Genomic DNA, 22,828 nt, shown 5'->3' with positions numbered 1-22,828 from the left:
CTTTCCTGTGGTGCTCAGCCTCTGACTGACTCCCACTGTGGTCACTGTCATTCTTTAGGGGGGTCACTCAGCTGGAGCAGATAGTTACTGCCTGAATGCTGTAAAATTGGTGATAACTGTTTTGATTCAAATTATTTCAATAACTTTAAAAATTTCACAACACCAGATTATAGTCCAACGGGTTCAATTGGAAGCACTAGCTCTCGAGTGCTGCTCATCCTCCCTCACATCACAGACACATGTCTCCTACCTCTTTATGGGAGGCGCTAACTATTCTGTCCAATACATTAAACCCTACAAATCTCAATGTGACACTTAGTAAAGGACAAATGGCAGAAATTGGTTATGGTTCATTGCCCAGCATTCCATTGAATTTTGGGACTGAAATTAAACAGAATCTTGAAATGAAATAAATCTATGGAATTCCTTGCCTAGTGAAGTAGTTGATGCTACTTCAATAAAGGTTTTTAAAGCTAAGATAGTTTTTTTTTAGCAATAAAGGAATTAAGGGATATGGTGAGAGTGCGAGTAGGTGGATCTGAGTCCGCGAAAAGATCAGGCATGATCTAATTGAATGGTGGAGCAGGCTCGAAGGGCCAGATGGCCTGCTCCTGCTCCTAGTTCTTATATTCTTATAAAACACAGATGCAACAAAATGATTTCTTGAGTCAAGGGATGGCAGAAGCAATCTGACATTACACATTGATATACAGAGGAACCTCAATTATCCAGCATTCAATTATCTGAATTTCAGATTATCCGCCAAGATCGCAAGGTCCTGACGCTTGGCTAAACTATGTTATCCAACAGTCCATTATCCAAACATTCGAATATCCGAACTAAACAATCACCGTCTGTTTTGTTCGGATAATCGAGGTTGCTCTGTATGTTTAATTCATTTGTTCTCACTGTAGTCTTAGTAGGATCACAGACATCACCTTGCTTCTTCTATGGCTAGATTCCAGCCTTGCTTTGTCTAAGTCTGCACATTATCCACCATTTGATTTTTCTCCTTCTGTTTTTGTTAGCAATCTTTCCATCAATTGCTGCCAGGCTAAGCCTGTCAAAGCTTTGTTTCCAATAACAATATTTCTCAATCACTCTTTCTCTCTCTAACTGTACTTTGCTACCCTTTTGATTCCTGAATTTCTATTCTTGATCTTAGTCACTCTTTCTATCCATCGACTGATTATGGAGCATCCTCTTACATCCAACATTTCAGAAGCAGTTAAACTTCTCTCAGTGTTTTCTCTTCAGACTCCTGCATGCATAGAATGCATCACTTCACACTAGACACTTCATACCACACAGACGTCCAGCCTCATGTTGATTATTATTGACTTCCAGGCACTACTTAAGTTAGTGATTTTTTGAGAAGATTTGTAGCTCAGGTTGATGATAAGTATGTAATTTAGCTCATTGAGCTGGAAGGTTTGTTTTCAAATGTTTTGTCACCATGACTAGGTAACAATTTGTAAATGACCTTAGTTTTTGGTTACTTTGTGTCTGCTTGTGCCCAATAAGCACAATCCGCCAATTCCTCAGAAACAAACCCAAACAAGCAGATGCAATGTAACCAAAAACTATAGCCACTATTACCTTACATCAAAGATATATCAGACATGACTTCCAGACTACTCAGACCCCTTGGCATCATGCTAGCCCATAAAGCTACCGACACACTTAAACAGTGACTAATGAACCTAAAAGATTCGTTAGAAACTATCAGCAAAACTAACGTCATTTACAAGATACCATGCAAGAACTGAAAAAAAATTACATCAGATAAACAAGCAGGAAACTTGCCACCAGGATACATGCACAACAACTAACCACCAAAAGACATGACCCATTATCACTAGTTTCCATACTTACAGACAAAGGAGAGCACCATTTTGACTGGGACAACATACACATCCTAGGACAGGTGAAACAAAGACACGCACAAGAATTCTTCGAGGCGTGGCATTCTAATCAGAACTCCATCAACAAACACATACCTTCCCTTGAAAGAAAAACCAGAAATGACAACACCTACCTTAAGAAACCAAGACCTATAAATAGAGAGGCAGGACATGCCACCAACGCTTCAGCAGAGACTCTCACTGATGATGGTACCTCGTCATGGTGACAAAACGTCTGAAAACAAACCTTCCAGTTCAGCGAGCAAACCTATTTACTTCACACTATTTAAGTCTTTGGTCATGCCACCTGCTGCATCAAATCTGTTTTGGATTTTGTTCTTGCACCTATCCAAGTGTTAAGTGACTTGTTTTGACCATTCAACTTCTGTATCTAAACTGCAAAAATGTGACTAGCAGAAATACTTGCAAGTTTATAAACTGTGGGTTCCACTGTTTGGATAACTACATTTCATAGGAATGCTACTAACTAAAACTGTTATTAAGTGAGACTCAGTCACCAATCTGATGGTGCTGATAAATCATATAATCATAGAGAAGGGAAGAAGCTCTTTGGCCCATCAAGTCTGTACCACCAAAAATATGCTACCACCAATACTCATCCCACTTTTCTGCACTAGGCACATAGCCTTGAATGTTATGACATTTCAAGTCTTTATCAAACTACTTTTTCAAGGTTGGAAGGTTTCCCACCTCAACTGCCCTCCCAGGGAGTGTATTCCAGAATCTACCTCATTGAAATATGTTAATGCACTACTCAACAAACCAGGATATGAATAGGTTTAAAATGAAAGAAGATACAATGAAAAGCAGGAAGAACTTGGGACAATCTATGTCAGAGATGTGATTTTTGATAAAGAAAAATCTTTAGGGACAAAGGCTGAGATTTGCAAATTAACAACACATGGAGATGATCATCCACACATGGGAACACACTCTGAGTAATGAGCAGGAGAGGTGTTGTTTATAAGTTACCAAATGGCATCTGTAGTGTTGCTTTATCTTGCTTGGAGCTGGGTAATGATGTTTGTGAGTTATCAATATGACAACCAGCTGTTAAAAAGCTATTAAGTTGTAGAAAGAACATTGAAAGACAATACAACATAGGGAGTACAACTCTAAACAGGGTGCAGGAGCAGACGAACCTTAGTATATACGTGCACAGATCATTGAAGGTAGCAGGACAGGTGGAAAGAGTAGTTAGTAAAGCAAGCAGTATCCTCAATTTTATTAATCGATACATTGTATGCAATAGCAACCAGGTGATTTTGAATTTGTTTAACATACTTGTTAGATCTCAGCTAGAATAGTGATGGGCACCACATTATAAATAAGCTGTGAATGCAATGAAGACTTTGCAAAAGCGATCTACAAGACTGGTTCCAGGAATGAGAAATTTCAATTGTGTAGTTAGATTGAAGAACTTGGAACTATTCTCCTTGGTGAGAAGAAGGCTAAGAGGATATTTCATAGAGGTTTGTTTTCAAATCATGAGCGGATTAGCTACAGTAGAATGAAAAAGGGACAAGAACAAAGACTTAAAGTAACAAAGAGCAGAAGAAGCAAGGGTAAAGAGAAAAACGTTATCACAGTAAGCAGGGTATGGAATTCACTACCTGGAAATATAGTGGAGACAGATTCAATTGAAGCATTGAAAAGGACATTGAATGATTACTTGGATAGAAATATTGTAGGGATATGGGGAAAAATCAGGAGATTGGCTCTCGGTAATGATTTGAAGAGCTAGTGCAGGCAATAGAAGTTGAATGATTTCCTTTTGTCCCACTTCTGTGATACTGTAAAAGGAAACGGTGCTGTACTGAATTGTAAGCCTGGAGTGGTGCCTCCAACCGATGAGTTCAGGTCATATTTCGAGTAAAGCAGGGAAAGTGCAGGTTCACTTATCTGCAACCTTTTGGTTTCTGCATTCCTGGAAGAACTGTGCCATTTTGTTTATATTGCCTCACCTTATTAATCCTACCAATGGGCAGCACGGTGGCTCAGTGGTGCCTCACAGCACCAGGGACCCAGGTTCAATTCCCGCCTTGGGCGACTCTGTGCGGAGTTTGCACATTCTCCCCGTGTCTGCGTGGGTTTCCTCCGGTGCTCCAGTTTCCTCCCATGGTCCAAGGATGTGCAGGCCAGGTGAATTGGCCATGCTAAATTGCCCATAGTATTAGGTACATTAGTCAGGGGCAAATCCTGGGTCGGAGAATGGGTTTGGGTGGGTTACTCTTCAGAGGGCCAATGTGGACTTGTTCGGCCGAAGGGCCTGCTTCCATTCTGTAGATGATCTAATCTCATATCATTTTGTATTTCTCTGTAGTATGTTTCATCTGCCATATGTCCTTCCTATTCTAACAGTCTGTATTTTGTCATCTTGAAGTTTATCATTAACATTTGCACCTTGTCTTTCTAGATGAAAGTGGCTAGAGGTTTGGAAGGTGTATTCAAAGGAGCCAGCTGAAATGCTGCACTGCATTGTGTAGATGCACATTGCTGCCACTGTGCCTTGGAGGTGGAGGTAGTGAATATTTAAGTAAACTGGATTCCTGTCAAATAGGTTGCTTTGTTCTGGATGGCGTCAAGCTTCTTGACAGATATTGCAATTGCACTCATCAAGGCAAGTGAGCAATATTCCATCAGACTCCTAACTTGTGGCTTGTCTTTGATAGACTGGCTTTCAGGACTTAATAGCTGAGTTGCACAGTTATCAGCCTCTGACCTGTCGATTAATCAATCATATGGATTGTCCAGTTAGGTTTTTGGTCAATACTAACAGCCAGGATGTTAACAGTTTTGGGTTTAGCAATGGTAATGTCGCTGGTTGTCAAAGGGAGGTGTTTTGATTCTCTCTTGTTGGTGATCATTGATAGTCATGGCCTAGCACCTGGAGTGCATGAATGTTGCTGGATACGTGTTGGTAAATTGACAGAGGTACAGTATTTATAGCATGTTATCACTACAAATTTACTGATAAATAATTTTAAGCAGGTCATGTACAATTAAGATTAAAAAGATCTCAAGATCTCAGAAAACCAAAAAAGAAACAAAAATGCGAACACCACGATAGAATTCTTTAACAATGGTTACATACCCGAGTTTTTGTAGCTTCCAATTTCCATTCTTCAGTGCTTTGAATAGGTCTTGTAGTCCACTCTCACCTATTCTATTATGACTCAGATCCAGCTCTAGCAGGGTCTTGTTTTCACTAAGCATATCAGCCAAGTCCTTACAACAACTGGATGTTAGTTTATTACCACCAACACTATGGAGATACAAAATACTTTCCAAAATAAAATGAAAGACACAAGTATACTGAAAGACACAAGTATACGATTGCTGTGTTTGCAAATTTCATGTTAATGTAGTTCTCCCAGATGATTCCTATTCGTTCAGCCACCTTGACAGACACAACTAAAAAAGTACTTTATTTTTGATGGCTTGGTGATCAACCCCACAAAGTTTGAATATGAACAAGTATTCCCTAATTGCACTATCAATTTTCTGATTTCAATGCCTTTCTTAAATTGGGATGCCTCTCCCCATGAATATAGGTGACTAAGGAATAAAGGCAGATACAAAAAAGGAAAAGCACTGTTTGCTTTTGAAAATTACTTTCTCTTCAAATTATCTCAACGTAAAAACTTAACTTGTTATAATAGTATTAACCTACTGTCACATTGTAGAGTTATGATGTATAGGTTTTGTAGGCATGGTCTTTTTACACAATGGGCCTCAGAAATGGCACCCAACAATCATATGAATTTACCTCTGCACTAAGCCAAGCTTTTAAAACATGCTCAGTGGATTACAAATAAATAGATCCAGTATGTAAAGTTAAACAGAGAATGGTTTTCCCTGGATATGAGAATAACTCTGTCCTCTCTCCACAAACATGGAAACATGGGGCATTCAATTAATGGCTGTAAACTTGTAGAATTAATTACATAAAGTAAGAGACGATGAATGAAATTAAGTTTCAGACCAATGCTAACTCACTTCCTCATCGATAAACAGGATTTGACAGCTTGGGATGGCATCTACCTTTGGGTTTCATTCTTGTTAAAAACGCAAGAAGAAGGCTACCTGATATGTTTCATGCATTTCTATAGCGTAGCCCATACAATAAACAGGGTATATCACAGAGTCAGGTTTGTAATGAATTACAAATCTGGACATTTACTAACAAATAATCATGCACTAATACATCATCTGAGATATACATATGTGGTCTGCATTATATGATTATTAGATTTCAGTTATGTTATACCCATAGTTGACTAACTGGCTGCTTGCTTAACTCCTGGCTACTAATTGAATGAATGAACACAGAGTATGATGGAGACCTTTTATACAACAGCACCACATGTTCTGCATGCCTTTAAGTTGTAGCATCTTTCTGAGATCTGGACAGTGATACAACACTGCCTACTTAAGAAACATCTTGAAACATCATAAGACAAACATCATGAAGGGAAACTATTCTAAATCTAAGGCAGTGCTGCAGAGGCACAATGAAGAAAAACAACTGTCTAAGACATTTTCAGCCTGAGTACAGTAAAGGACTGAAAACTGTGGAACTTGTTGGGCTGATTGCCTGACAAGAAATATAAGTTGTAATCATTGAGAATACTGGAATTGCATTGAGCATCTCAGAATGTAACAAGAAAAGTTTGTATCTACTGCTCTTTTTGTGATTTTCAATTTGTTATTTTTGGCCTTAGGCTGTATAACTGACATGGAATGTGCACTCTATATAACAAGTGATTACAATCATATTGAGACACCTAAGAGTCGAACATGCTGCATGAAGTTATGTTAAATTTTATTGCACTTCCTGTGATTTTTAAATTAAATTATCTTATAATGTATTTCTATAAATTTTATGAATAAAATATATTTTTGGAAAATGCCCGTGATAGGGAGAAGAGAAAAAGGACACCTGGGGACCAGCTGCTGGTTTGCTGTAAAGGAGCTGAACATCGGAAAGTGCTGCTCCTGCACAGCAAAAAACAAGAAACCTTCCATCTTACTTCAAGTCTGTTTCCAAATCCATCAAGCTTACCTGCTAAATCAATCCCCTGCCATTTGATGCTGGAAGGCAATGTAGAAAAGTCTACAGTTTCAAAGCTTTCACCTCAGTCAAGCAACATTTCAACTTTAAAGTATCAGGCTTGCATGAATGTCATATAGACTGAAGTGATCCAATTTTTGTAACTTTAATTTTTAACAATATCTGTAACCAATCTTTGTGCATCTGTGTTGCTAAGTTCATTATTTCTTAAAAGCTTTGAGTGTGAGATAAACTAACGTTTCCCATTTTAAGTCTAAAGGATTTCTGCAGGGTTAATCTACATTGAATTTTTGATTTCCAACAGTAAAATATGTGCACATAGTCATGCAAATTCATTGCTCATGCATGACCTGCAGGAAACAATTTTTAAAGCTTCCATTAAATAATGTAAATAAAAAATTGTGTACCATTAAATTTATCATATATTTGCAACATAAATACAGCCTTAGGAATTTGCTCACCTTAACATTTGTAGTGAGCACTGCTCATGTTTTAGTGCATTGCAAAGTAAACTGACACCTTTGTCTTGTATGTTATTATCAGTCAAATCCAAGAGGATTACGTTGTGGTTTTCTGTCAGAGCGGCAACAAGTTGCTCACAACTTTTATAAGTAAGATTGTTTCCATCTAACCTATAGAACACACACACACAAAATCAATAGTACATAGGAAAGTGTCATTCAGAAGAGAGGATTTTATTTTAAATACAAACACTCCTAAATACAAAGATATCTTCTCCATATCTGCCTTCTCTTGACTTGCACTTACATAAAAGTTTTCTTTTACTTAACAATGCTGAGAGTGTCCACAGTGAAAAGGTGACATCATAGAACTTTGCTTAATATTTTACACACCGCATGTTCGAACTTACTTCACATTTTGTAATTTGCAGTCCGGGCTTCGCATTACATCAGTGAGTATTTTCAGTCCACAGTCTCTAATGTTGGCTCCAGATAATCTAAATATGAACAAGTTGGAAAGTAAAACTAACAGTGTAACCTTAATTAAATCACTATTCATTACTTTTGTATGACAATGTGTTACTTATGCTGATGTAGGATATTTAGATAATTACCTGCATTTATCCACTATCTTTCCTGACATCAGCATGTTCCAAAATGCTTTACAGACTATTATCTAAACTTATAATTTGGTTACATTGGGCTTCTCTTCAGAAACGTTTTAATATTTCATATGATTCTTCACTGAGATATGTCCTGCTAAATTTCTTGACTGTGAACTATAACCAGTGGCAGAAAGCATTGCAATATTAGGACGATAGTGTTCGCAGAGCATTCCCCTCAATCAGTAATGTTTAGAAAGCACATCAACATTTCCTGTTGATTACTCTAGCCTGCCATATGCTTGACCAGAAAAACTCTATTGAGTAAATTGGAAACATCTTTGTCATTTAATTCTGCTCCAGGCATTTGCTGGTCTGAGGCTTGTAATGAATATGTTTTTCATGTTTATAATGAATGTCATACAAGCTGAAAGGATGCTTCATTGTTTATGGGTTGTCATAATTCATATGATGAGTTCTACTCATGCTCAGTGGACATGTATCTTGTTAGATATCAAGCCTGATTTCAGAGTAAGGCTTCAATCTGTAGCACTACCTGAAACAGCTTTCAAACTACAACTTTCAACCATGGAACAGGAATACTAACCACTAATCCACAGGCCAGCTCCACTAATTTGTCATATGATGAAGCCAGTATTAGGGTTTCTAACTCTCTGTGGTTGTCCATGAGTCTCTTGGGCTTTATTTCTATTCATACATGCTGGCTGGCCAGCAAATTTTGCACATTCTAGCTGTCCTTCAGAAGGTGGTAGTGAGCTGCTTTGTGAACTGCTGCAGTCCATTTAGTGTAAGTGCAACCAGAATACTATTAAAGGGAGAGTTCCAGGATTTTGACTCAGTGACACTGAAGTTATGGCCACATACTTCCAAATCAGGATGGTGAATCGTTTGGAGCGGAATTTGTAGGTGGCATGAGTAATGCAGGAGAAAAATCATTGAGGCATTAAACTTTTACTTTGTTGTGTTTTCTTTGAAGATTGCCCATGTGGGTGGCACAGTGGCTCAGTGGTTGGCACTGCTGCCTCACAGTACTACATACCCAGGTTCGATTCCCACCTCAGGTGACTGTCTGTGTGGAGTTTTCACATTTGCCCTGTGTGTGCGTGGGTTTCCTCCGGGTGCTCCGGTTTCCTCCCACAGTCCAAAGATGTGCAGGTTAGGTGAATTGGCCATGCTAAATTGCCCGTAGTGTTAGGTGCATTAGTCAGGGTTAAATATAGGATAAGGGAATGGGTCCAGATGGGCTACTGTTTGGAGGATCGGTGTGGACTTGCTGGGCCAAAGGGTCTGTTTCCATACTACAGGGACTCTAATACAATTTTGTTTGCTTGTTACAAAGCAATTGAAAATGAGAGTAAAAGCTGTGTGGGAGGGCTGATTGGAGTCATTTCAAAGGGGAGAGGTAATGGCCTAATGGTATTATTGCTAAACGCTTAACCCAGAGACCAGGTAATATTCTCAGGACCTGGACTCAAATTCCACAATGACAGATGGTGTAATTTGAATTCAATAAAAGTCTGGGATTAAGTGTTGAATGATGACCATGAGTTCATTGTCAATTGTTGGAAAAAACAATCTGGTTCACTAATGTCCTTTCGAGAAGGGAACTGCCATCCTAATCTGGTCTGGACTACATGTGACTCCAAACCCATAGCAATGTGGTTGACTCTAAACTGAACTGGGCAGTTAGGGATGGCAAGAAATGCTGGCCTAGCCAGTGACCTGAATGAACGAAAGAAACCCTGCAGGAATATGGTCAGCCAGAGTTAGGAAGCCACTACTTCTGGTATACATTGGCTAGTCCCAGCCTGGGATCGTCAATTCTGCAGTCTATCCTGGGTCTGCTTTACTAAGGGCTCCATGGGCTTTGTAGGGGTTATCACAGATGTGTTTCAAGATAGTAATATACGCTTTTGGGTGTGTAGTATTTTCCTAACCAACCTGTTCAGAGATGTTGCAATACAGTACACCCCGGGAGCAAGTGGGATTAGAACTTGAGGTTCAAAGGTAGGGACACTGGGCCACATGAGCCCTAAGCCCTTTGCACGTAAAGGGCTTTTGTCTGAAACGTCGATTTTCCTGCTCCTAGGATGCTGCCTGACCTCCTGTGCTTTTCCAGCGCCACACCCTCGACTCTAATCTCCAGCATCTGCAGGCCTCACTTTCACCTTTGCATGTAACACTAAATTGCCTGGTGGCGACTGGATGGAACAAGTTCCAAATAAGTAACTGGAGTTGAAACACCCAAAGCGCATCAGAGCAGATAAGGAACCATTTGGAGCGATAGAGAATAACCTGAATATTGCATAAATTCAGAACTGAAAACAAAAACCTGACCGTCGCCAGGATAGAAAATGATCTGACCCACTGGGGGATAAGCGAACACTCACTTTATCCCGGTGAAACTGTTGGCGGTTAACAGCAGTCTGCGTATGCCAATCGTCGGCAGTTTGTACAATGACAGATCCAGCTCTTGGTAACTCTCTTCTGACATCTGCAGAACAAAAGCTAGCGCCGAGCATTGAGCTGGCGACAGAGTCCCTGAGGAAAAGCTCCCAGAATTGAAAGCAGTTTTGATTTCCTCAAGGGCAGAAATATCATTCAGCTCATTTAGACAGTGCAAAATGTCAATGGTTTGTTCTGGGGGAATGTTTGCCTGCAAGGTTTTCTTCAGGAATTTTGCGATTTTCTTCGAGTCGTCTCTCTCCTTGTTTTTCCCATCACCGGCCAGAAGAAGTCCTTCCAAAATGTCTTGACTTTTTGTCGTGCCCAATCCACAAAGGAATCGGAGGAAGAATTCCTGGCGACGTTTCCCGCCCTTGATGGCGGAATCACATGCCTCTTTGCATATCTGGGAATAGCCCTGTTTTTCAAACAGTTTGAAACTTCTCCCGAAAGCATTTTTGTTCTGGTTGTAAAAGGCAAGAAAAACATAGAGGGCTGCAAAATATTCCTGCAGTGCCAAATGGACAAAGGAGTAGTTCGATTTGTCGCCTTTAGCCTCTTCACAAAGCCCACTGCAAACTAAGGAGAGCTGGATGTTGTTCTGTTTTAACTCTTCCACGCTGAATGAGACTGTCTCGCAGTCTTTGAGGTGGCCTCGTTCAAAGGACAATTTCCCCAGCGCCAAGATCGAATCGCGCTTCGACTGCAGCGACTTAACCTGCTTGTTTTTATCTACAAACTCGAGTTTTTCCTCTTGAAATAAGATCAAACACACCAGGAAGTGAGAGTACACTTCTGTCAATGTCTGGGGGATCTCATTCTCGGCGCTCATCGATTTCAACACGGTTTCCAAAACAGAAAACAGAATCGAGCAAAAAGCGGGGACCGAGCACATGAAAAACAAGTTCCTCTGTCTCTTCACGACCTGGGACATCTTCCTGCCCAATGCCTTATCTTTGCATCGCCTGAGGAAGTAATCTTCCTTCTCCTGGTCCTGAAATCCTTTGATTGTCGTCTCCCTGCTGATGTATTCAGTAGGGATGCCGTTTTTGGACCCGGGTCGGGTAGTAATCCAAATGGCAGCCTTTGGGACTAGCTCCTTTTTGATGAGATTGACCAGGAGGGCTCCCAGAGGCATCGCCCCGGACACATCTCGGTGGACAATGTGTTTGTTAAAGTCCACTTCCAGGTCGCCGTCGGACAACCCGTCAAAGATAAACAGCGTTTGGATCGATTCATTGGCCAGGATGCTCGCAGGTCTTTTGATCTCGGGGTAATACTGTTTGACCAGGTCAGGCAGATTGATTTCTTTCTTCTCTGCGGACAGCAGACTGAGCTCCCGGAAAGGGAACTTGAAAATGAAATCATATTCAGACAGAGCAGCGCCAGTAGCCCAATCATAGATGAGTTTTTGGACAAGCACTGATTTTCCCATCCCCGCTAGCCCCTTCGTAACGACAGTCACAGGCTCCCTGCTCTGTCCTGACACAGGACTGAAAATCTTCCCATATTCAATCACTCTCTCTTCAGCCTTCTCACCCTCACTACTGTCTCCCTCAGTGATGCGCACGTTAATAAATCGCTCACGCAGTAAAACTCGCTTTTTCCCTGTCTTCTCATATTCCATCATGTATTCAGCCGCCTCTTTTGATTTACTTTTATGGATGGCCTTGAGGTTTTTCAGATCAGCCCCTATGATGGAGACACAAAATGGTAGCAGTTAAAGGAACGACTATCCACACATCTCCGATCTGTCAATTGGTAAAACCTTCAGGTGTGGTTTTTGCGATCTGAAAGAAATGTTCAAGAAATCTCAGGAAACCGAGAGCGGAGCAATTGGTGTAAAGGCACCCGACCCCAGAAGTGAGGAAGGGAGTTAGAGAGGAGCAACGATTCTATAGCTGGACAAAGGGACTAAGATTTGACAAGGAAAAAAGTCATACAGTCATAGACATGTGCAGCATGGAAACAGATCCTTTGGTCCAACTCGTCCATGCCCACCAGATATCCGAAATAAATTTAGTCCCATTTGCCAGCACCCGGTCCATATCCCTCTAAACCTTCCTATCCATATACCCATCCAGGTGCCTTTTAAATGTTGCAATTGTACCAGCCTCCACCACTTCCTCTGGCGGCTCATTCCATACATGTACCACCCTCTGTGTGAAAAAGTTGCCCCTTAGGTCCCTTTTATACCTTTCCCCTCTCACCCTAAAGCTATGCCCTCTAGTTCTGGACTCTCCCACCCCAGGGAAAAGACTTTGTCTATTTATCCTATCCATTGCCCCTCATGATTTTATAAACCTCTATAAGGTCACCCCTCAGCCTCCAATGCTCCAGGGAAAACAGCCCCAGCCTATACAGCCTCTCCCTATAGCTCAAACCCTCCAACCCTGGCAACATCCTTGTAAATCTTTTCTGAACCCTTTCAAGTTTCACAACATCCTTCCAATAGGAAGGAGACCCAGAATTGCACACAGCATTCCAAAAGTGACCTAACCTGCATCCTGTAGAGCTGCAACATGACCTCAATACTCTGAAAATGCAGGGAAAGTTGCCAAGCCCCTTCTTCACTATCCTGTCTACCTGCAACTCCACTTTCAAGGAGCGATGAACCTGCACTCCTAGGTCACTTTGTTCAGCAACGCTCCATAGGACCTTACCATTAAAGTCCTACTAAGGTTTGCTTTTGCAACACTTTGTAAAACTGGACAAAGATGTTGAGGGAAGTCAAAAGGTGTCATTAAAATATGGAGTTCAATGCAGGAAGTTGAAAGGAAGTTCTAGCAAATAGAGTACCATATGGAAACATGGTCCATTTGGCAGAAAGAATAAAGGAAAGGCATATTATCTAAATAGTGAGAGGTTGCAGAACTCTAGGATGAGGAGAGATCTAGGTGTCCTTGTGCATGGATCATAGAAAGTTAGTACTATAGTACAACAGTCACAGGTTCCCTGCTTTGTGCTAACACAGGACTGAAAATGTCCCCATATTCAATAGTCCTCTCTTCAGACATTTCACTCTCACTACTGGCGCCCACAGTGATGCACATGTTAATAAATCGCTCATGCAGCAAAACTCACATTTTCCCTTTCTTCTCACATTCTATCATGTATTCATCTGCCTCTCTTGATTTATTTTTGTGGGTGATTTTGAGATCTTTCAAAACAGCAAGTAATCAGAAAAACAAATAGAATGTCATGGTTTATGGTACACGGAACTGAATACAAAAGTAGGGAGGTTATACTTCAATTATACAGGGCATTGATGAGACTATCTCTGGAGTATTGTGTAGAGTACTGGTCACTGTACTTACATTAGGATGTTATTGCATTGGAAGCAATTCAGAATAGGTTTACTGAACTAATACCTGGAATGAGCAGATTGCCAAATGACCAAAGGCTAGACAGGCTAGGCCTGAATCCTCTGGAGTTTAGAAGAATCAGATGTGATTTAATTGACATATTTAAGATCCTGAGGGGACTTGACTAGGTAAATATTGAAAGGATGCTTCCTCTTGTGGAAGAATCAAGAACTAGGGGTCACAGTTTGAAAATATGTGCGCGCCTATTTAGAACAGAGGTAGGAAACATTTTTCTTTCAGATAGTTCTTTGTAATTCTCTGCGTCAAAAGATAATGGATGCAGGATCTTTAAATATTTTTAAGGCAGAGGTAGAAAAGATACAAATGACAATCGGGGATATGTAGGAATGTGGAGTTGAGGTTAAAAACAGATCAGCCAAGATCTTTTTGAGTGGTGGACCAGGCTCAAAGGGCAGAGTGGAATTCTCTTGGTCTCTGTTTACAGGTTTGTAATTGTAGACATGCTGCAGTTTGCATGCAGTGAAGTTTGGGAGTGATTGACAATGACATTAATGTAGTTATTGGCATCAATGGCTATGCAACTAACGAATGGCGTAATCTAGGTGAAACAGATGCAGAGAATGTTGGAGAAACTCAGCAGGTTTGGCAGCATCTGTGGAGAAAGAACCAGAATTAACATTTTGGGTCTAGTATGACATCTTAAGAAGTATAGGCAAGCTTGGAAATCATCTTGATATGGGAGATGGCACACAAAAACAGACAGGACACCGTTGTGTCCAGGTTGAGTATACAGATTGCACAAACAAAGCAATTTGGGGCTAATGGGGCTAACTACTAGTTAGCTCTGGGGAAAAACAAAGTTAAATTATTAGAGTGACAGTGAATTTAGCACCTAGAAGATACAATATGAAGAAGGTTACTTTTCAGAAGGTATCAGAATCAATATTTTCCTGGCTGTTAATTTCATTTACCTTTCTCGCTGCAACTAACCCACAGCTCCAATTTAATTCATTTTATCACGTACCTGAAAGTTTCTTTTCATAGGCCCCTGAAATGAAAGAAAACACGAATAATACATTCAAATGGTAAATCCAAATCGAAAAATAAAGTTTTAAAAGTATATAAATTGTTGGACAACAGGTGATAATAATAAGTAAAATTACCTCCATAGTGGTTCACAATTGTCTTGTTGCCCATGGAGATGGTCATAGGTCCAGAGGAATGATCACTTTGGATATTGGGTGCAAACACTCTCCCACCAGTTGAAACTGACAGATTATTTTTAATTCTGTGGCCTTAATTATATAAACAGTTTAAAATAACAGGTACATTTGGTAAGAGCATTGTTTCATTTGCAAATAAATTTGTTGAGCTAGTCAAAAAACTAGCAAATGTATCAAATATGCATAATTCTCAAACTTGTTGATCTTGTCAAAAGAAGCAAAAAAAAATTTCATTAATTTTTAGTCATTTTGATAATTTACAATAAGATGCTTCTCAGGGCACATTTTCTAGTCATGTTCTGGAAATTTACCTGTGTATATATGTTTATGTTAATATTAACTTGCTTGTAAATAAATTGATTGGTTTATTCATTTACTGGTTTTGTCTCACCTGGTTTTGACTCACCTGCAGCCATGGTGCTGATTTGTGGAACAATAAACTTGAAACTTCTTCTGAAAGGAAAATTTTCCACAGATAAAAGTGCTTTAAATTTGAATAGTGCTGCAATTGTATTTTATTTTTATTTATTACATGATCACAGTAGATAAAGAAAAAATCTCCTTTCATAGAAACATACAGTTGGAAACAGGAATAGATAATTTGGTCCTTTGAGCCTGTTTAATAATTCAGTAAGGTCATGGTTGATCTGTTCTGAACTTCATTTTCCCGTCTGTATCCCATAACCATCAACTCCCATGTCCATCACCTAACTCAGCCTTAAATAAAACTCATTCCAAATTCTAATAACATTTCTATAGAAGCAAAATTGGCTTAACCCCTGTCAAAAAAGGGAAAGTTCTTATTCTTAAACTATGTTGCCTAGTTTTAGACTCCACCATAAAAATAACTATCGTTCTGATGTGTGACCTGTCCAGTTTCCTCCAGGTCTTAAAAGCTTCAATAAGGTAACCTTTCATTCTTCTAAACTCAAATGAATATAGATCTAATCTGTTCAACCTTCCTTCATCCGAAGAATGAGTCTAGTGAACCTTCTCTGATCTGCCTCTGAAGAAATGATCTCATTTTTAAAGTAACTAAAACTATAGTAATGCTTCAGATTCTGTCTTATCAAGGCACTTTAACTACTAAGCCATCATGCTGCCCCCTCAATCTCTGCCCACTCAACTAACCTGATTAAAATGCTTTGCAAACTATCTACCTCTTCTTGACAACATACTTTCCTGCCTATTTTGGTGTCATTGGCAAATTATCCAACCACACAATCAGTCTCCTTCATACAAATCATTAATATTAATGTTAATAATTGAGGATCCAGCATTGTTCGCTGTGACACTTCTCTAGTTACAGTTTACTGATCTGAAAAATATTTGTTGCTCTTGCGTATTCACCTTTGATATGGCTCATTAACAAATGACTTTTGGAAATCCAGCAACACCATGACTACGACTATCCCTTTATCCACCTTGAGTATTATTTTGTCAAAAAAGCTCTAATCGATTGCTCAAACACAATTTCCCTTTCACAAAGTCATGTTGGCTCAGCCTGATCACATTATGATTTTCTAAGATCACTTTTTTATCACGTTAGGATACCAGATGGTAAGTGTCATTTGGGTTGACCTCAAATGGTTGAAATATTATGTGATTAATCTTCCAACAATATTAGAAAACAGAATTGGTAATCCAACACTGGGCTTTGAAGTCTCCTGGTAAATCTTACTTGAAGAATAAGATAGAACTAGATAGAATCTATAGCAAAAAAGCAGTTCATGTGGCACCACAGCACTTAAACTCCATTCTAACTTCCAACCATTCTTCCTCCTCTAACCCCATCTGCATTTTCCTCTATTCCCTTCCCCCTCATATGCTTATCTAGCCTCTGCTTAAAAATATTTTTACAATTCACCACAACTACCCCATACTGGTTGCGAGTTCCACAATCTCACTGATCTCTGTGCAGAGGATTTCATTTTGAATTCTTATTTGATTTCTTAATGACTAATTTAATTGATTCCAATGTTGGCCTTCTTCACATTGGAAATAATTTAACAGAGCTAAAATGTTTTAGGAGCACTTTAAAGGCAATCACCTTCAGGGATCCATTAATTGAGTTCAATGTTGTAAAACATATGGCAATTTGAATGAAGGTTCAGCATTAAAGTAGCTAGTTTGCCTTGCCAAGTATTAAATAGTGGGTGAAAATGGCTTTTGTAAGCAACATTTCTCCCTTTAAAGCTGAAGATTTCCAGATCTTGCAGCAAGAGATCCATCAATGGAGAATGATCCTATTTGGAACTGAAGGACAGGAATCAGCAACATAGTGAAAGGGCCACTTGCTGCAAGGAACATGTAGACTTATCCAGAGAAAAGTGACATTTTGAGCCCTTCGTTATTGCACACATTATTAGAGCACATCTTGCTCAGTGCTTTTTTTTTGTCTGGAGCCTGTATGTTTTTCACCCTGAAGCACCCTGAAAAACTTCCATCCCTTATTGTAATTAATACCATTATGAGAATTTTCACATTTTGGAGAATGGACTTTGCTTATAATTAGCAAGCTTGAAAACTTAATTTCTGCAGACATGGAATACACAACCAATCCATATTTCAAGGTGCTTTTTTGGTAGGTGCAATTTCCTTTTAAAATTATCCATGGAATCAGCTTCTGCCATCTTTCTGGGAAGAATGTTCCAGATCCTAAAAAATTCCCTGAGTGGATAATATTCTTATTTCCATTTTGAAATTCTTCCAATAATTTCAGATCTATCATCATTAGTGATTGATTCGTCAACTAGAGGAACTATTCCCCCCAACTTATGCTATCAAAATTTTTCATCATCTTGAAAAGCCCATTTGGTAACCTCTTAATCCTTTCTCTTCCATGGAGAACAATTCAAATTTTTTAAACCTCTCCTCATTAATGATTACCAGAATAATTCTGGTAAATATCATGTAACTTAATGCTTTTTTATCTATTATGGTCTCTGAGACTGTCTGGAAGAACTTAGATGAATCCTAATCAGTGACATATAAAGTTTATGATCGTGTTTTCTTTTAATATTTTGCTCCTGTATCCACAAACACAAGTAAACATATACTTTATAACCCGCTTATCGACTTGGCTTGCCATCTTTAACGATTTGTGCATATGGATGCAAAGGTCTCTTTGTTTATCTACAATTTTCAAACTTGTGCCTGTCATAATAATACTATTGATTTTTGAGTTCCTTTGGCTGATTTAACACGTATGACTTTGGCTGGCGTGTTTCCAATGTGTCTTCAGGCATCACCTGATCCACACAGATTGGCCATGTTACATGAAAACAAGTTGAAGTAAAGAAAAAATAGAGCTGAAATGAACATTTTACCCAAGTGCATTGAAATCAGTCAGCCATAATGTGAGGAGTGAAAAAACTTCCATCTCTTATTGTAATTAATACCATTATGAGAATTTTCACATTTTGGAGAATGGACTTTGCTTATAATTAGCAAGCTTGAAACCTTAATTTCTGCAGACATGGAATACACAACCAATCCATATTTCAAGGTGCTTTTTTGGTAGAATAGGAGTAAAGTAGCTTTATTTGTTGTTTCTACCGTATACAGCTGGTACAATAAAAAAGAGACAGCGTTCCTCCAGGACCAAGATACAATATGAACACACAGATTACATGAGAATACAATCATACACACGGCAGCGTAAATGCATAGAAAAGTGAAAAACATGCAAGACAGCACAATAATTCCTGACAAGACAAGACAATAGGCACAGTGGTGGACAAATTACAGTGTAACAATGAATGGAGAGATGGATTTTTAATTGCAGAATTGAACACAGGTTGGAGGAGACTTTCTCTTGATTTCTCAAGAAGAAAAGTGCCTGTTTAGAATACTGATTAGGAAGAAATATCAGGAAACTCAGCACTTAAAAAGGAACTGCAATATTTGCTTCTGCAGATAGTTCAAGAAATCAACTCACCAATTGTGGTCAAAGGTAAAAACATGAGGTTTTAACTTGAGACCCCAAAGGGTTCTGAGATTTATTTTATCTTTCTCTTGAACCAGATACATCGTACAAAGGCTTTGTGCTTGAAATAACTTCTTACCTATTTTTCTGGGCATTTGCAGGCATTAAACTAAGAACAAAGAACAAAGAACAAAGAATAAAGAAAATTTACAGCCCAGGAATGGCCCCTTCAGCCCTTCAAGCCTGAGACAATCCAAATTCACTGTCTAAACCTATCGCCCAATTTCTAAGGATCTATATCCCTCTGCTCCCCACCTACTCATGCATCGGTCCAGATGCACCTTAAATGAATCTACCATGCCTGCCTCTACAACTCTGCTGGCAACGCGTTCCAGGCACTGGCCATCCTCTGTGCAAAGTACTTTCCATGTGTATCTTAAACTTTCACCTCTCACCTTGAATGTATGACCTCTCGTTATTCAATCCCTCACCCTAGGATAAAGCTTATCTCTATTCACCCTGTATATACCCTTCATGATTCTGTAGACCTCAGTCACGTCTCTCCCCAATCTCTTTTTTTCTAATGAGAACAATCCTAACCTACTCAACGTCTCTTCATAGTTAGCACCTTCCATACCAGTCAACATCCTCGTAAACCTTCTCTGCGCTCTCTTCAAAGCATCAACATCCTTTTTGATAATGTGGCGACCGGAACTGTACACAGTATTCTAAATGCAGCCTAACCAAAGTCTTGTACAACTTTAACATGACCTGCCAGCTCTTATACTCAATACCCCATCCTATGAAGGCAAGCATACCATATGCCTTCTTGACCACACTATCCATCTGTACAGCCACCTTTGGGTACAATGGACCTGAACTCCCAGATCTCTCTGCTCATCATCGTTTTCCAAGGCTCTTCCGTTTATGGTACAGTTTGCTCTAGAAATAGACTTCCCAAAATGCATCACCTCACATTTGCCTGGATTGAACTCCATCTGCCACTTCTCTGCCCAATTGTCCAGTCTATCTATATTCTCCTGTATTCTTTGATAGTCCCCTACACTTTCTGCTACTCCACCAATCTTCGTGTTATCTGCAGACTTACTGATCAGACCAACAGTGCCCTCTTCCAGATCATTTATTGCTAATTCAAACAACAGTGGCCCCAGTACTGATCCCTGTGGAATACCACTGGTCACCTTTCTCCATTTCGAGAAACTGCCTTCAACTACTACTGTCTGTCTCCTATTGCTCAACCAGTTCTTCATCCACCTCGCTAGAACACCCTGCACACCATGTGACTTCACTTTCTCCATTGTATGTACCATGGGGAACCTTATCAAACACCTTAGTAAAGTCCATGTATATGACATCAACAGCCCTTTCTTCATCAGTCAGCTTGGTCACTTGCTCAAAGAACTCTATTAAGTTGGTAAGGCATGATCTCTCCCGCAAAAAAAATGTTACCTATCACTGATAAGCCCATTCTTTTCCAAATATAAATAGATTTTATCTCTCACTACCTTCTCCAGCAACTTTCCCACCATTGACATCAGGCTCACTAGTCTGTAATTACCTGGCATATCTCTACTACCCTTCTTGTACAGGGGGGCAACAGTAGCCACCCTCCAGTCCTCCGGCATTTCACCTGTGTTTAAGGATGCCACAAAGATATCTGTCAGGGCTCCAGTTATTTTCTCTCTCACCCCCCTCAGCAAACTGGGATAGATCCCATTCGAGCCTGGGGATGTGTCCACCTTAATATCCTTTAGCCTACCCAACACATCTTCACTCCTTATGTCAACGTGATCCAGAGTAAACAAACTTCTATCTCTAATCTCAACATTCATCATGTCTCTCTCCTCAGTGAACACGGAGGCAAAGTAGTAATTGAGAATCTCACCCATTTTTTTCAGGTTCGACACACAACCTTCCTTCCGTATCCTTTAGTGGACCAACCCTTTCTCTAGTTACCCTCTTGGTTCTTAAATATGAATAAAAGGTCTTGGAATTCTCCATAATTCTGCTTGCTAAAGTTATTTTATGACCCCTTTTAGCAGATTTGATTCCTTATTTAAGATTTGTCCTACTCTCCCGATATTAAAACATAGAGCACAGAACAATATAGTGCAGAACAGGCCCTTCGGCCCTCGATGTTGTGCCGACCTGTGAACTCATCTAAGCTCATCCTCTACGCTGTCCCATCATTATCCATGTGCTTATCCAAGGATTGTTTAAATCTCTCTAATGTGACTGAGAAATATGCCTCCAAGGCCAGTTCTGTTCGTAGCTGCCTGGACGTTATGTACGCTTCCCTTGACAACTTTTAATGGTTTGGGTCACAGCTATATACTGATGGTTGGATTTCTAAATGTAAGGAAAAAAAAGGCAACTGTCTGGTTTTGTTGCAGGTTACAAATATGGGACCAGGAAGTTATCTGCCAGTGTGAAGCTGTTATTGCAGAGCATCAGGCCTGCATGGTTGGTGGGGAGGTAGTTGTGTGAGGTGGGAGGGTCGCAAGGCACTGGTGATTTATAAATTCTTTGTGAAGCATTTGTGCTCTCCTTAGCCTTATGAACATAAATTTTGAAATCCTTAGATGGCCTTCTTATCTACCTGGACATCCACATCCCCACTCCCTCACCGCTTTACCTTATCACACCCACAGAAGGTAAGCCAATAAAATATTATTCAGGTTCTGTGGCCATCTTTGGACCTTGACGAGCTGATATGAATGAGAGGATCATCAGTTCACTGCTATTTTAATTATTTGCTCACAGTGCTCCAATAAAGTAGGCTGGTTAGGGCATCCCCAAAGAAAATTATTTCATGAACTATATTTCTTCAATTCTATGACATCAAAAATGTACACTCCTGCAGAAAATTAATTAATGTGTACAAGTATTCCTTTTTTAATTAAGTAGTCAATGTAATATAAATTTACGGATTTGACTTACCTCAAATAATGCAGCTCTGTCTGTGGAACAGATCTGTCACAGTCAATCTTTCACGGCATTAACTGCAAATGCATAAGCAACAAATTCATCAACTTTTCAGATTTCTGCGTGCTAAGTTTGTAGTTGATGAACTGAGAGACATGGACAATGCAGCTCTGGTTAGATTTGCGAGGTTTGATTCTGTTTTTCACTTTGTTTGCTGTAAAGATTAAATATTAACTCCAACAACACTGCAATTACATTTATAACCACTGCTTTATTGCATGTATAGATTTATTATGTGTTTTCATTGCTTTGCTATTTTTTGCACTTCTGTAAATTTGTTTATCTCATTAAAAAAGGGCTAAGGTCCAAACATTTCTATTTTGACATAAGTAAAATGAAGTGATGGAATATACTTATTTTCTATTTGTTAAGATTGTTGAAAAATAAATTCACAGTTATTAATATTTGGATCCTGGCTAATCCTAACATACAGAGTTACATTAATGATCAAGGCGAAGGCATTGAGGGCATTCTGGCAGATGATACAAAGATAGGTGGAGGGACAGGTAGTATTGAGGATGTGGGGAGGCTGTAGAAAGGTTTAGACAGGTTAGGAGGGTGGGCTATGAAATGGCAGATGATATACAATGTAGGAAAGTGTGAAGTCATTCACTTTGGTAGGAACAATACAGTATTTTCTAAATGGGGTGAAAATTCAGAAATCTGAAAAACAAAGAGACTTGGGATTCAGTGACCAGGTTTCTCTTAAGCTAAACTTGCAGGTTGAGTCGGTAGTTAGGAAGGCAAATACAATGTTGACATTTATTTCGAAAGGACTAGAATATAAAGCAGAAATGTACTTCTGAGGTTTTATAAA

At 39.5% G+C, this 22,828-nt stretch overlaps 1 protein-coding gene across 4 annotated transcripts in view; it reads right to left on the bottom strand.

Moving 5' to 3' along the window:
* The window catches only part of LOC140478853 (NACHT, LRR and PYD domains-containing protein 3-like), a 36,714-nt gene extending 14,622 nt beyond the window's left edge, over positions 1–22,092 (bottom strand). For 2 of the 4 annotated variants that reach the window (XM_072572371.1, XM_072572375.1), the window contains exons 1-8: positions 21,967–22,092; positions 15,469–15,530; positions 15,018–15,149; positions 14,879–14,902; positions 10,474–12,220; positions 7,871–7,957; positions 7,461–7,631; positions 5,020–5,190 (exon numbers count right to left, since the gene is read on the bottom strand). In XM_072572371.1, coding sequence (XP_072428472.1) covers positions 5,020–5,190; positions 7,461–7,631; positions 7,871–7,957; positions 10,474–12,220; positions 14,879–14,902; positions 15,018–15,149; positions 15,469–15,493 — 2,357 coding nt within the window. In that variant the 5' untranslated portion in view covers positions 15,494–15,530; positions 21,967–22,092. The remainder of the gene's footprint in view (positions 1–5,019; positions 5,191–7,460; positions 7,632–7,870; positions 7,958–10,473; positions 12,221–14,878; positions 14,903–15,017; positions 15,150–15,468; positions 15,531–21,966) is intronic. The other 2 variants (XM_072572374.1, XM_072572373.1) reach the window with 2 other exon arrangements.
* Between the last annotated feature and the right edge of the window lie 736 nt (positions 22,093–22,828).

The sequence above is a fragment of the Chiloscyllium punctatum genome, chromosome 6, assembly GCF_047496795.1.
Source record: "Chiloscyllium punctatum isolate Juve2018m chromosome 6, sChiPun1.3, whole genome shotgun sequence".
Lineage (NCBI taxonomy): Eukaryota > Metazoa > Chordata > Chondrichthyes > Orectolobiformes > Hemiscylliidae > Chiloscyllium > Chiloscyllium punctatum.
The sequence above is the reverse complement of the archived record's forward strand: the minus strand, read 5'-3'. Positions and strand labels throughout refer to the sequence as shown.